General features: G+C 40.8%; 1 protein-coding gene across 1 annotated transcript in view; it reads right to left on the bottom strand.

Annotated features, from left to right (window-relative positions):
- Positions 1-3,890: 3,890 nt before the first annotated feature.
- SSH2 (slingshot protein phosphatase 2) overlaps positions 3,891-13,712 on the bottom strand; it is a 356,650-nt gene continuing 346,828 nt past the window's right edge. Inside the window, 3 exon segments of the mRNA XM_040339439.1 lie at positions 3,891-9,870; positions 9,923-10,059; positions 11,418-12,234. Coding sequence (XP_040195373.1) covers positions 8,019-9,870; positions 9,923-10,059; positions 11,418-12,234 — 2,806 coding nt within the window. The 3' untranslated portion in view covers positions 3,891-8,018.

Raw genomic sequence — 13,712 nt, 5'->3', positions numbered from 1 at the left:
GCTAATCCTGGAGTCTTGAATTTCAGCAGAAAAACATGCTTTTAACTGCAGCAGAACAGCCGTCCGTGTGAAAGGGGCCCAAGACTCAGTGATGGAATACACAGCTCCTTGTGTGTCAACCATTCTAAAAGGGCAGAAGGAAGCTCATAAAAGGTTCTAGGCAGCAATAGCTTGTAACCCGTGCAACCTGTGGTGTGATTTAAAACCCTAATCATCCACCTACACTCTGGTGGAATTTTTCTGTACAACATTCTTGCCGTACATACCGTTTTATCTATATTTCCACCGCGGCTTCCGGGTATGTAATCATGCGGGACTGGGTGTTCCTATTCACATGCTAATTGATTGACATGCTTCCCACCGGAGCATACAGCACCTCACGAGTTGCCGAAAAAAGCCGGACTGCGAGACGGCTCTATACAGCGCCTGCGCACCGACGTTCGGCTTCTTTCGGCAACTCGTGACACGCTGTATGCGCCGTTGGGAAGCATGTCAATCAATTTGCATGTGAATAGGAACGCCCAGTCGCGCAGGATTACATACCCGGAAGCCGCGGTGAAAATATAGATGAAACGGTATGTACGGCAAGAGAGTAAAAAAGGTCAGCATAATGTCATTCTCACAACTCGGCTTAATGTAATGTTCGATTTTTTTTTTTAGGGTGAACCCCCGCTTTAATTGCATCCCAATATAAACATACAGTAGCTGCCAATTCACCTACTTCACAGCACACTAGATCACACACTGTGTGATCGAATAATCGATCACCTTGGGTACATTCAGCCTGCTCATACATCCCTGCTGAACTGGCTGAGATTAAAACAGTCAATGGCTTAAATGTGTCAGTTCTCTTCTTCATGGGACAGATTTAGTATGTGCTTATTATGGTATTTTATGTGTTATTTGTGAGATGCGTAATTCTAATATATTTCATTTCAGACAGCAAGACTCGTTCTCTCTTTTTGTTACTTCTTTGAACCTTGACTGTATCCTGAAGAAGCCTAACAGTGAAACGCATTGATGCACAAGGGCTCACTGTACAAATTGTATCGTTTTACGTGATTTTCATCAATTTTGAACATTGTTGACTATATTATGTACTTTTTTCAATAAATTGTTATTTTTCTACCTCTCCATTGTTTTCTATGCCTCTTTCCAGCCCAATGGTGACTATGAGCACCGTTCTTGTTTCCCCTTTAAATTTACAGATGTGACAATGTGAGTGCTTTCCTTTTCTATTTGGCTTACATGTGATCTCCAAGTTCCATGACCTGTAGAAAAAAAATATGCCATCTGTGAACAATCTGACAGTGGCTGAAAATTTTCAAGATCAATTGTTTCAAAACTGCACACAACATTCTCTAGAGATGAATAGGCAATTGCGCTACCAGGAGTAGTTTTATAGTTTGTAGTTTTTGGATAACTTAAATTCCAAGTGATTTTTGGTTTTGCAGTTGCAATTCACCCAGAATTCCCTCTTGCAGTTTTGCGCCAATGACCTATACTATGCCTTACAGTAACACATATGTCCAGTATGTCAGCTACATGGCTTAAAACTTCTCCAAAAGACTACAGGTATAGGCAAAGTAAAAAAATGGGTTTACGTCATCTTCGAGAATATGGCAAATGTGTTTTGGAACACTAAAGGACCCACACCAGGGATGCACCGATATTAGTTTAAGACTGCACGTCTCAAGTACTTGCCGATACCTATTTTTTTTTGTCATGTGACACATTAAAAATATATAAAACGAATACTAAAATTTTCTGTGGTTTCGTTTATTTTATTAACCACTTAAGGACCCCTTCACGCTGATATACGTCAGCAGAATGGCACGGCTGGGCACATCAACGTATAGGTACGTAAAGTTAAGTGAAACTCCTGCGCTGTGTAGGATGGATGAAAAAGGGGAGGGGAGGTGGGTGAAGGTGGATGTGGGCACTGCAGCAAACAAAAGAGGGTCTGTCCTATTGAGACAAAAGTGATAATGCAAAAAATGTGAGTGTCTGCGCTGTGAAAATTACTAATAAATGGATGGAGGGAGAAGGAAGGGTGGGGGAGGGGTGAGTGGACAGGGTCCGTGGGCCTGGGAAATGGAAGGGTGTACAGATACAGAGCAAGTGACCTAAAAACGGTGATTGAGTAGGTACAGTCCTAACTGAACTGTATTACAATAAACACAGTGAAAAAAACATATAGGAAAATCATATATATAAGAAAGCAACAGTCCTGGATTGGTTCAAGCAAGGAAAAAGCCACAGTTCCAAATAAAGCTGAATGCACGAGGTGGATGAGTGAATGGTTGAAAGTGAAAAGTTCCAAACTCAGATGGGTGAAGGTGTGCAGCCCAATCCAATCCACAAACCGTGCAGCCACACCGTTAGTGACCCTAACAGCTTACCTCCCGGCTGTCACTCAGAGCCAAATAAATTACCAGTGTTCCGGCCTCTTATTGGGTGGATGTCTTCCTGCCAGGTCTCAGTGATTGGCCATACATGTGGAAAGAATAATAAAGATACTGTAGCCTTGTCCTCCTGCCACATATGAAGGGGGGTTTTTCAGAATGAGTAAGTGTACACTTACACAACTTACACAGTGTGTAGGGAAGGAGTGCCTATCTCCACGAGCGCCGAGCTCGTCTCCTTAACTTCTCACTGCCACAACTCTATCCCCTCAACATCCGTAGAGCCGATCGCTCATATCTCCTCTGTTGCCTCTTCCAGGTACATTGTCCTTTAAGCCCAGCCATGGGGTCGCGGGCGCCCGCCCAGTCCCCGCGATCGGTCCCCGAGCCGAAGAACGGGAGAGCCGTGTGTAAACACGGCTTCCCCATTCTTCACTGTGGCTCCGTCATCGATCGTGTCATCCCTTTAATAGGGGGACACAATCGATGACGTCACACCTACAGCCACAACCCGCCTACAGTTGTAAACACACTTCAGGAAACACCATAACCCCAACAGCGCCCCCTGTGGTTAACTTCAAACTGCAACTGTCATTTTCACAATAAATAAATGCATTTTAAATGCATTTTTTGCTGTGAAATGACAATGGACCTCAAAAATGTGTCAAAATTGTCCGCCATAATGTCGCAGTCACGAAAAAAATCGCTGATCGCCGCCATTAGTAGTTAAATATAAATAATTAATAAAAATGCAATAAAACTATCCCCTATTTTGTAAACGCTATAAATTTTGCGCAAACCAACCGATAAACGCTTATTGCGATTTTTTTTACCAAAAATAGGTAGAATACGTATCCGTCTAAACTGAAGAATTTTTTTTAATTTTTTTATATATTTTTGGGGATATTTATTATAGCATAAAGTAAAAAATATTGCATTTTTTTTTAAAAAAATTGTCGCTCTATTTTTGTTTATAGCGCAAAAAATAAAAACCGCAGAGGTGATCAAATACCAACAAAAGAAAGCTCTATTTGTGGGGAAAAAAAGGACGCCAATTTTGTTTGGGATGCCAAGTCGCACGACCGCGCAATTGTCAGTTATAGCGACGTAGTGCCGAATCGCAAAAAAAAGGGCAAAGGTCCTTTAGCTGCATTTTGGTGTGGGTCTATAAGTGGTTAATAAATCATTAATATATGATTAAAGCGGATGAACTGCATCCAATTCACGTGAACCGAACCAGCTTTCTATGAAGCTCGTTCACATATATTTTTAGAGTCCGGTTCAGGTGAGATTTTCAGTGTCATAACACTTTAAAAATTTGCGAGGGCAACAAGAGAAATCTGGTTGAAGGTCAAAAAATCTGACAGCTGTTAAAGGAGGCCTTTTATTTTCCATATTGATCTCAATTAATGAGACTTCCCCTTCTCCTAAAAAAGCACCTTTAGACATTTTGCACATAACTTTATATGTAACACATAAACCAGACAATTTGTATTTTTTGTTTATTCAGGTTTAATATTCACAATGTAAACAATAAATTTCCTCAACCACAGTATTTTTTGTAAAAGACCAAAGAACAGCGTTTTGTACAAAAATGCCTAAAAAAACATTGTTTTACATTTTACAAAATAAAACTTGTCGAAGAGTGAGCTGCTGTAAGGAGTCTCTGTATGGGCGCTCCCCTCTCTGCAGAGGCCATGACGGGTTACACTTACAAGTTACTCAACTGGAGATCTGGTCACAAATGAGGCAGCCAATGAGATCATATATAAGCCTGTGCGTCAACATTGTCTCCATTAATTTTCATTTATTCAAGTCTGCTGCTTATGATGTTCTCTCTACCCATTTGGAAAGGTTAACCACAGCTTCAACAAACACATTAATAAGAACATGTAAATAAGTACAACTGATTTGACAATCCTGATGGAACTTCACACAACTTGGCAGGCACATTTTGCAGCAACAAATGAATTATGTAAAGGGGAGACAATAGCTATGGATCTCTCGACTTTTACTGAACTACAACTCCCAGACTGCTTTGCATGCTACTGAAGTATAACTAAATGATAGCTAAAGAGTCTGGTGTAAGATCTGCGCACTATGCCTTGGCCTTCAGTCCACAGTGAGACTTGACTTCATGGAGGAGCAGGGACGGAATATAAGTATGTCTCAGAGACCTGCTGACTGGTTCCAGAAGATGTTCTACAGGAACTAAACCTGAAATGCAAGATGCTTTAAAATGAAGAAGCATACAACATATGCACTTTTAGCAACTGCCGTTTGTACTCATCCAGTATATAAATCCTGAAAGCAGCCCATGGCATGTAATGCACACGTGTAGAAAACAGATTACAGGGATTCAAAAGAAGCAGAAAAATAGTGCCTAAAAAATTATGAGCTAATTTTCATTATAAATACCTTAAATGAACCCTATAGACTTCGCCAATATTCTTAATTTTAAGTAGTCGCAGGCTTTTTTGCTTGTGGGTGTAAACTACATGGACACATTTCTATTTTAGATCTTTTATCTGTAACCTATCATGTGCACATAAGAAATTTAAATAAGCAACACACTAAGAGAGTTAGGCCAGCCAAAGACTAAGCAACTTTCTTTCATGCAACCACAGGTTGCATAAAAGAAAATCGCTCAATCCCCCCAACACAATAAGTGTTGATGGAGCTATCTCTCCCATGGAGCCACTGTGTTGTAAAACAGCTGCCAGCAATAATAGCATGTAAAATCCATCAGGCTGGTTTTACCCAAGTTGATCATCAACTTGGGTACATTCAGCCTGCCCATACATGGTTTGAATCTGATTCAAACTATCTATGTCTGGCTTTACAATATGTGTTGTTGCCCAAGCAGTGCAAAGCAACAGGTCCACTTTGAAGAGACCCTGTCGCTTTGTCCATGCCAAGCAATGAGAAAGTATCTAAGGAAGTCTCCAAACCCTCAAGCCACTGATACTAGCAAATACAGCAGGATCAGCGAGACCCCCCCCCCCCACTTCTTTATGTGACAGTGCTCAGGCTCAGCAGTCAATCTCTAAACTCGAGCACCATCACGTGGGTATTTTGGAGAGGCCGAGTTGAGAAAAGAGCAGTAGGGGAGCACTATGTATCTGTGGGTTTAAAGTGACAATGTCTCCTTCACCAAGTTAAGCTGCAAGGAGAGATTGCAAAAGCCAAGTGCAAGTCCAGAGTTGCACCTCACACAAGGCTATGAACTGGCAATGAGACCACTCTAAATAGAAAAAGCACAGGTTTGCTATGAACACACAACTGATACATAATCAAAACCTGGGACATTTGGTAATGCGATTTCTGCTGAAGAAGCTGGTCAGTGTTACCAGACACTCTTCAACAAAAGATAAGTCAAAGACCTAGGCTTGTGATTAAACCAGCAGTGAACAGAGAAGAATTTTCTGTAAAGAGGGTACAATTTTCAGCCCTTTAAAATTACACTATGCCAGCAAGAAGGTCAAACATAATGAAGAGTTACAGGTCGACTTCAATGTTGAGAAGCACTATAGGTGGGAAAATATTTTTGTCTAATGACAAGTATTTTATAGTTAACTGATTTTGGAAAACACAGGACCGAGGTTACAAAATAGCCCTAAAAAGTAGAATTTTCCTTTCGTGCTTGTGAACACAAAACCTATGCTAGACCTAACATTTGCCTTTTTAAAATAAAGCATCAACAGATTAAAGACAATTTCTTTGCGTCTTTTGGAATCCTTGTATAATGTTTTTGAAGGTATGCGTGCACGTTTTCAGGTTCATTTTGAAGTTTAGTTGCCTTTCAGGAACCATGTTCTGCAAAGTAGAGCAGCAAATTAAAACAACTGCTAAAAACAGGAAATGATCATTAAAAAAAATCACTAAATTGAGTATTCCAGTTGCAGCAAAATATTGCCAAATAAAACCCCAGTCAGTAAAAGTTCAATATAGAACATAATAAACATTATATATGTATGAGTGTGATAACGTATAAACTCGTACACACACTCAAACATATATACTTCAATACAAGCAAACATTGACATAATAGTTCTAGGAAGGCCAAATATTTGATAGCTTTGCACTGAATATCAAACACACTCACCACGTAACATTTACAGGTCTTTATCATACAGACAGATAGGCAGCACTAAGAATCACTAGATTTATAGTGAGTGAAGGTGGAAATGGAGGGAAATTGGGTCAAGAGAGAGGTGTATCAAATTAAAAACAAAAAAGGTGAAAAGGCAAAACAAATATGGCCATAAACTGACGGTCCACAGCACTATTTCAAGTAATGAAGGGTTAATTTCCATATCGTAGATCAACAAATAAGAGCACATTCCAATACAGATCAGACATTTGCCTGGTCACATGGTATCCTTTTAACAAGTCAAAGCCTTCAGTGCGTAAAAGGCCATTCCGCCAAGACAGATGCTGCAACCTCTGGGCAGACATCAGTGAGGAATCCATTGGTGAGATCTCCATACCAAAGTTCTCAGCTCTGCCTCCCTCATGGAGCCAATACAAAGGGTCTTGTGCTGCCCAAAGGATTTAATTATATGTCCCATTTTGTAGAACCATGAGGGATTGTTACTTAGGAACTAAAGCATGAAGATGGCAACAGCAGCACCCTTAGGGGTTAGGTGATTATTCAACCCACCAATTTTTGGGGTGGGCTAAAAGTGTAGGACTATGTTCAGTCAGGCTGTGGCAGCCTCCAACCTCACTAACAGAATAAAATTCTGCACATAAAGATGTACTGCCAGGGGTTGAAGTGTAGATACTGTGGCTGTTCCGTTAAATAGAGCGGTCTAAAACATCTGAAATGTCATGATCTAGACTTGCCATAGAAATGGGCTTCGTCTTGCCAGTAAGGTTTATATAAAGAGTGGAAAGTCAACAGCCAAGTGGCACTATGAACCCTAGACCTGCCATGGCATCTTCTGACACATGGCAAAACTGTTGACCCCAAAAAGGCATTTGGTATAGAATGCAGGGAAAGAAAGTGACTCCATTTAAAAAAAATAAAAAAAAAATACAGGGAAGGAAATTCTACAATAACTTAAGATTTGGGAAAAGCATAAAAAGCAACTGAAGACGGCAATTTCAGAACACTGCAAAACCAGCAGACTAATAAACAACCTCTGCTCTCCAAACCTCTTTCACATTTGCTGAGGACATAGAAGTCACCATTCCTCAGACAAGAACACTGATTTGAAGTGCTGAAGAAAGCCGAAACATGTTGCATCTGAAAGTGCGCCTTGTTCCTACAGCATTGGTAGACACTGTCAATCAGACAACACAGCCTGAAGACTTAACTTGGAACAGTTACCTGCTATTAAAACAAACATCTGAGGTTCTCAAGAGTTAAAAAAACAAAACAAAAAATTATATATATTTATATATGTACACTGACTAACATGTGCAGTCAGGAATTAATTACAAAAAGGGAAGGAGGAGTAGGGGAAGCCCATACCATACATGCATCAGGAACAGTAAAACATAAAACAATATGTCAAAATATATAAAATTAACCAATAAAGTGCACGTTCCTCACATATTACACCTGCCCCTTTAAAAGATCAAAACAAACACTAAAAAGTTCCAGGACTACATGGTGTTGTATAGTGGATTGGTTGTCCTCTTCTTCTCGTTGGTCTTTTTTAGCCTTCTCAGAGGATGAGTTCTACCATGCTCATGCCTGGGTGTTCTAGTTACCAGTGGGACTGTAGGTTCTAGCTCCACCGATTGGTGAAGGTTCTCCTGGGAAACTGTCAATTCAGACTCTGAACTTAGAAGTAAACCCTGTTGAGTTGTACCAAACTCTTTGGCATACTGCACAAGAGGCTTTTCCACTGGTTTGCTTTTCACAACACATTCTGCAGTCTTTATCTGCTCAACAAAATGTTGGGTGGGTTCCACTCCTGTAGAAGCTTGGACAGAAAGGATGCAAAGCTTTCCTGGTGGGTCTTCAGATTTTGAGTTCAAATCCGATTCACAATTTCCTGGCACAATCCGGAGGGAGCTCTGAAACAGATCAGGGTAAGTTTGGTTATTGTCAGATGAGACAGATTCCCTTTCAGACAAATCATCTTTAGAAAGCTCCAAGCAGCCCAGTTTGGCCAGAGATGCAGAACGTTTCATTTGGGACGGAGTGGTGAGACCAGCTTGCCGAATCCGTGCCTCAATTTCTTTTGCTCTTTGCTTAACAACACCAGAATTGTTACCAAAGTCTTTGATGCTGTCACTACTGGAGCTATGAGGAAGGCCAAAAGATAAAGCGGTGATGTCCAATACTTCACGTAGTTCCCGTATATTCTCAGTAAGTTTATTGATTAAGTCAAGATCTTCATGGCTCAATTGTGACAAGGCACTGTCTGTTTCCCTTTGCATCAACTCGCTCTCACCCATGAAGACGTCACTGCTGTATTTGTCTGTGCAATTTGAAAGGTTCCCATAATCCTCTTCTGTACTGGTACACGTTTCAGTGGCACCTTCTAAAACAATGGAGAATGGGTGACACAAGTAACTGGGGGAACTAGGGGAACTTGGAAAATCTGAATGTACTCCAGGACTAGTCGCAGAAGGATCTTTGAAGTCTATTATGAACTCTTCCTTTGGGCTACCTATAGTAAAGGAGACATTTGGAGGCCCCAATTTTGGTGCACTGAGCAAAGGCAGGTTTTCTATATAAGAACTGTCAGACGTGCTTGAACAGACATTTCTTAAGGGTGATTCTAAGGGCAGATGATGAAATTTTTTGGAGTCCACAGCTACATCCCCAGTATATACTACAGAATCTTGGGGAGAAATGTTGTTGTCATTACTATCATAGGACTTGCTGCTATGATCTAATTCTATCCTCTTTGGAAAATGTACCAACTCATTTGTTCTCTCCAAGATTTCAGTTGTAGGAGCTGACTGGTGCTCTTTCCCTGTGTCTTCATGTTTATCTTCAAGCTCTGAATGGTTAGTGTCCTGCTTTACTTGCTCAGAAGGAAGCTCAAACAGCAGAGATGATTGTGAATCTGTAGATGGCTCAGATCTGGGGGATTCTGCAGCCTCAAACCCTGTAATTTTTATTTTGACCCTTTTATCCCTTTCATGATCTGCGATATCAAGTGAAGAATCTTCAAGCCTACACTTTGTGGAAGTATCAGAAACAGCGGCGTCATTCTTAGAATTCTTTCGTACTGGCACAGCAATGATGTGTTGTTGTTCTTGCTCTTGCCTTAAACGTTCCTCAAACTCCATTCGTGGCACTTCGGCGACAGAGCCTGCACACCACTTAGAGCGGGAACCAGAAAGATCCTGCTGGTCACTTGTCTCATTTGAGTTTTTCACTATCTCCTCAGAACTTTGCTTGCCCTCCAGACACTTCTGATCTTTAGGCTTATATTTAGCAATGATCGTCCCACTCTCACAAACTGGATTCTTGCATGCTATTATCTGCTCCAAACAGCTTCAAGTGACAAATCACTGGATTGTGTTTCTCTTTGGTGCTTGTACTTGGCTAGACAGATTGTCTGATTTTTGTTGGCACTGGACTGCTCCCTGGTTGAAGGACTCGATCTCTGTGATAATCTCTTTCACAGATATTCCATTTTCTGAGTGAGATTTGGAGAGGTGGGTCTTTTTGCTCAGAGATCTCCTAGAGAGAGAGAAAAAAAAAATACCAAAACAAGACAAAAGGTATAGTACATCTGTGTTGCCACAATTATTTCTTTGCAAATAGAAGTCTACCATATTGTGTAGTAAAGGGGAAACAACAACTACAAGTAGATATTGATGGTCAAACTTTGAGGCCAAGGAAGTATATTAAAAAATAAAGTTTAATATCATATTAAATTACAAAGAAATACATGGTAGTACATTACAATTACAACAATTGAAGACTGTATGCAAAATCCTCAGAAGTCGCCTGAGGATTTTGCATACAGTGGTCAATTGTTGTAATTGTAATGTACTACCATGTATTTCTTTGTAATTTAATATGATATTAAACTTTATTTTTTAATATACTTCCTTGGCCTCAAAGTCTGACCATCAATATCTACTTGTAGTTGTTGTTTCCCCTTTACTATATATACAGATGTGGCCCATGTGAGTGCTATCCCCTTGTATCCCAACCCCTCCCCTTTTTTTCCTCCCCTCTTTGCGCTTTAGCTTCCTCTTCCTTCCGTTCTCTATTCCCAACCCCTTCTTTGATTTAATACCATATTGTGTAGATACTGACAAAATGTAGGTTTGCATATCTTGTTTCATCTAAAATTGACGACAACTTTGCTAAAGCAAACTTGGCCAGTAAAGCTAGTCAACCTTTCTTCAACAAAGGTTATCAGAACTAGAAGGCACTCCAAGCTACCTGGACATTGGTTTTTGCTTGAGAAAAACTGCAATCCAATTAATCACTGGCATTTCTGAATCAAACTTTTTTTTTCTTTTTATAAAACAACGTTCTGACCAGTTGGAGTCAGAGTAGGAACTCTTAATAGTTTGCAGGGTCTGTGTGCCAAACCATACTGCCCACCACTTATGAATACACGGAGGCCTTTAAAGAAGTATAGCCAAAGCTTTTTTTGCCTGTACTTCTCCTATGGATCACAGGAGTGCAGTTAGTTTAGCACAGTGCGCCAGTAAGCACTGGCGGGGCAGAGCAGAGAGCGGGAGTGATCAGAAGTGTTTGATCGCTCAGTTCTTGGTCTATGTTTTTTTTTTTAGAAAAAACAAACCATATTTCTTTTGTTAAGCATAAGGGATGCACATGCGGAGGCCTTTTGTGGGGGGTGAGGTGATACACAGTTTCTGGGTGGGAAAAGTATTGTGATGATGCCATTGTAATGGCAGGGTGTACACAATATCTTAGAAATTTAGGCAACTGAAATCAAGCAAGTGCCCTACCCAAAACCTGTTATGCTAGACAGCAATATCCATATCTTAATCATTAAAAGGTATATGGGAGAGGTAGGACAACAAATGACATTCAAGAAGATTCAAGAAAACACTTACCTTTGGCTGCTCCTCATCTGTAGAAGAGTCTTCAGAAACATGTGGTGTGCCAATATCGGGGCTCACTCGCAGCTTATCCACTGGGCTTTCAGAGACGACATTTTCAGGCCATGATCCTTTTATGACCCCGTTCTTAACATTGCCGACCTGCTCCTCTGCCCGGGTGGTGGAGCATGTGCGTGGACGATTCTCCTGAGATAATTCAACAAACTTTTCCAGTGCACTTAAGAAATCAATCCTATCAGCACTCATGTCTTCTGACTGAGATGTAAAAGAAGGTTGGTCAGGGGATTCTGGGGGTTCATCTGGTTGCGATCCAAGCTCCCTCAGAGGCAGGAGGTGGCAGTTCAAATCATTCTTCAGTGCATCTTTCTCCATATCTTCCAGCATAAAGTCCTGCAGCTCAGTACTTCTATCAGTAAAAGATTCAGAATGCGGAGATACATCTCCAGACAATCTATCTGGTCTACAATTGTCCAGGAAGATAGGAGACTCATCTGAGCAGCATCGTACCGGACAACCATTCATGGTGTTGAGGTTCAAAATGTCCTCTATTTGTCCAGTGTGAAGGTCACAAGATGTAAACTCAAAATGTGATTGTGTTGCGTTGCACAAGGTGTTGCTGTTGGGGCAATTTGGGTTACAGTTCTCCACCTGAGGTCCCAGTGTATAGGAATGATGTATGTCTGAGAGCTGCTCGGCTGACGATGTAATGTCTTTTTTACTCATTTCCATTCCTGTTTTGCCAATAGGCTCATGATGATCTGAGAGGTCACTCTCCGAGTGAGAGCGCCATAGCTTGTTGTGCCTCTGCTTGCTGCAAGGTAGAAATAAATAATATAAATAAGAAGCCACAATACCTATAACCATGTTTTGGTTTCTATGCAGAAGCGAGCCTGGTTTTGCATGCTCCAGCTTTACTAAATAAACCACACATTGTAAAGAAATGTCATTAAAAATCAAGTAAGGGGCTTCAATAAAATCAGTTTTGGGTTGACTGATCCTTTCATCTCCATGCATTTTAGATGTACACTGATTTTGCGGTTTGAAAAAAAGTTTTTTACTTCTTTGTTGTTAATTAATCAGGCCGACATTGGCAACCAAACAAAATGATACTTCATGAGGGTGTTGTGCTACAAATATTACTATTTTTAAATGACTGAAACACACTGGAGTGTCTGTAACAAGATTTGGTACACACAGCTGCCTAGTGCACATGACAAGGAGATATGAAATGTGGACACATCATATGAATATATCCCCACTGCACAGAGACACCTGTTTTGTCTCATGAAGGATGACCTTTTCTGAGAAAGCATGGGTACACAGCGAAACTTATCCGCACAAGATGACAAAGCTTGCACACTTATTCCACTGACAAAAACGACATGCCTATTAGGAATTTACAATATGACAGCTCAAAGGTTAAATGCAAACTGCTGGAATACATCGCAAGCAGTCTGTTGAAGGTGTACTTTTTACTTTCCAACATGCACCGGGTATTGACAGCTGAAAGTTTTAATAGATGCTATAAGTAACGTCATCACTTTGTTTCCATGTTGTCCTCAAGGCAGGCCATACATTATGCAATTTTCTTTCCTTCAACCACAGTTGAAGGAAAGAAAATTGCTTGATTCCCCCATCAACTCTATGTTGAATCCCACTGGCAGGGCCACCGTTTTCTGCCGGTGGGAAACCTTCCCCACCAGCAGAATACAAGGATCACTGTTGGCAGCTATAGCCACTCGCAGTCAGTGATCGGGTGGGGAGAAAAAAAAAAAGGGATTTTTAATACAGCTTACCTGTAAAATCCTTTTCTTGGAGTACATCACGGGACACAGAGCAGCATATTCATTACTATGTGGGTTATATGGAGTACCTTCAGGTGATGGACACTGGCAATCTCAAACAGGAAGTGCCCCTCCCTATATAACCCCCTCCCATAGGAGGAGTACCTCAGTTTTGTAGCAAGCAGTATGCCTCCCAAAATGGTCCCCACAAGAGGGGTGGGAGCTCTGTGTCCCGTGATGTACTCCAAGAAAAGGATTTTACAGGTAAGCTGTATTAAAAATCCCTTTTTCTTTCTCGTACATCACGGGACACAGAGCAGCATATTCATTACTATGTGGGATGTCCTAAAGCAATGCTTTACTGAGGGGAGGGAGAAATCTTCCCAAGACACAAGGATTTAATTCAGAGATACTCTCAAATAATAATAAATCCAACTTAGTTGAGAAAATTAAATTTAAACTTAAATTTTAACTCAAGGGTGCCCCCGATTCTGAGGGTCTTAAA

This window comes from Rana temporaria, chromosome 2 (assembly GCF_905171775.1).
Source record: "Rana temporaria chromosome 2, aRanTem1.1, whole genome shotgun sequence".
In the NCBI taxonomy this organism is placed as follows: domain Eukaryota; kingdom Metazoa; phylum Chordata; class Amphibia; order Anura; family Ranidae; genus Rana; species Rana temporaria.
Note: the sequence above shows the minus strand (reverse complement) of the source record. Positions and strands in the feature narration are given on the sequence as shown.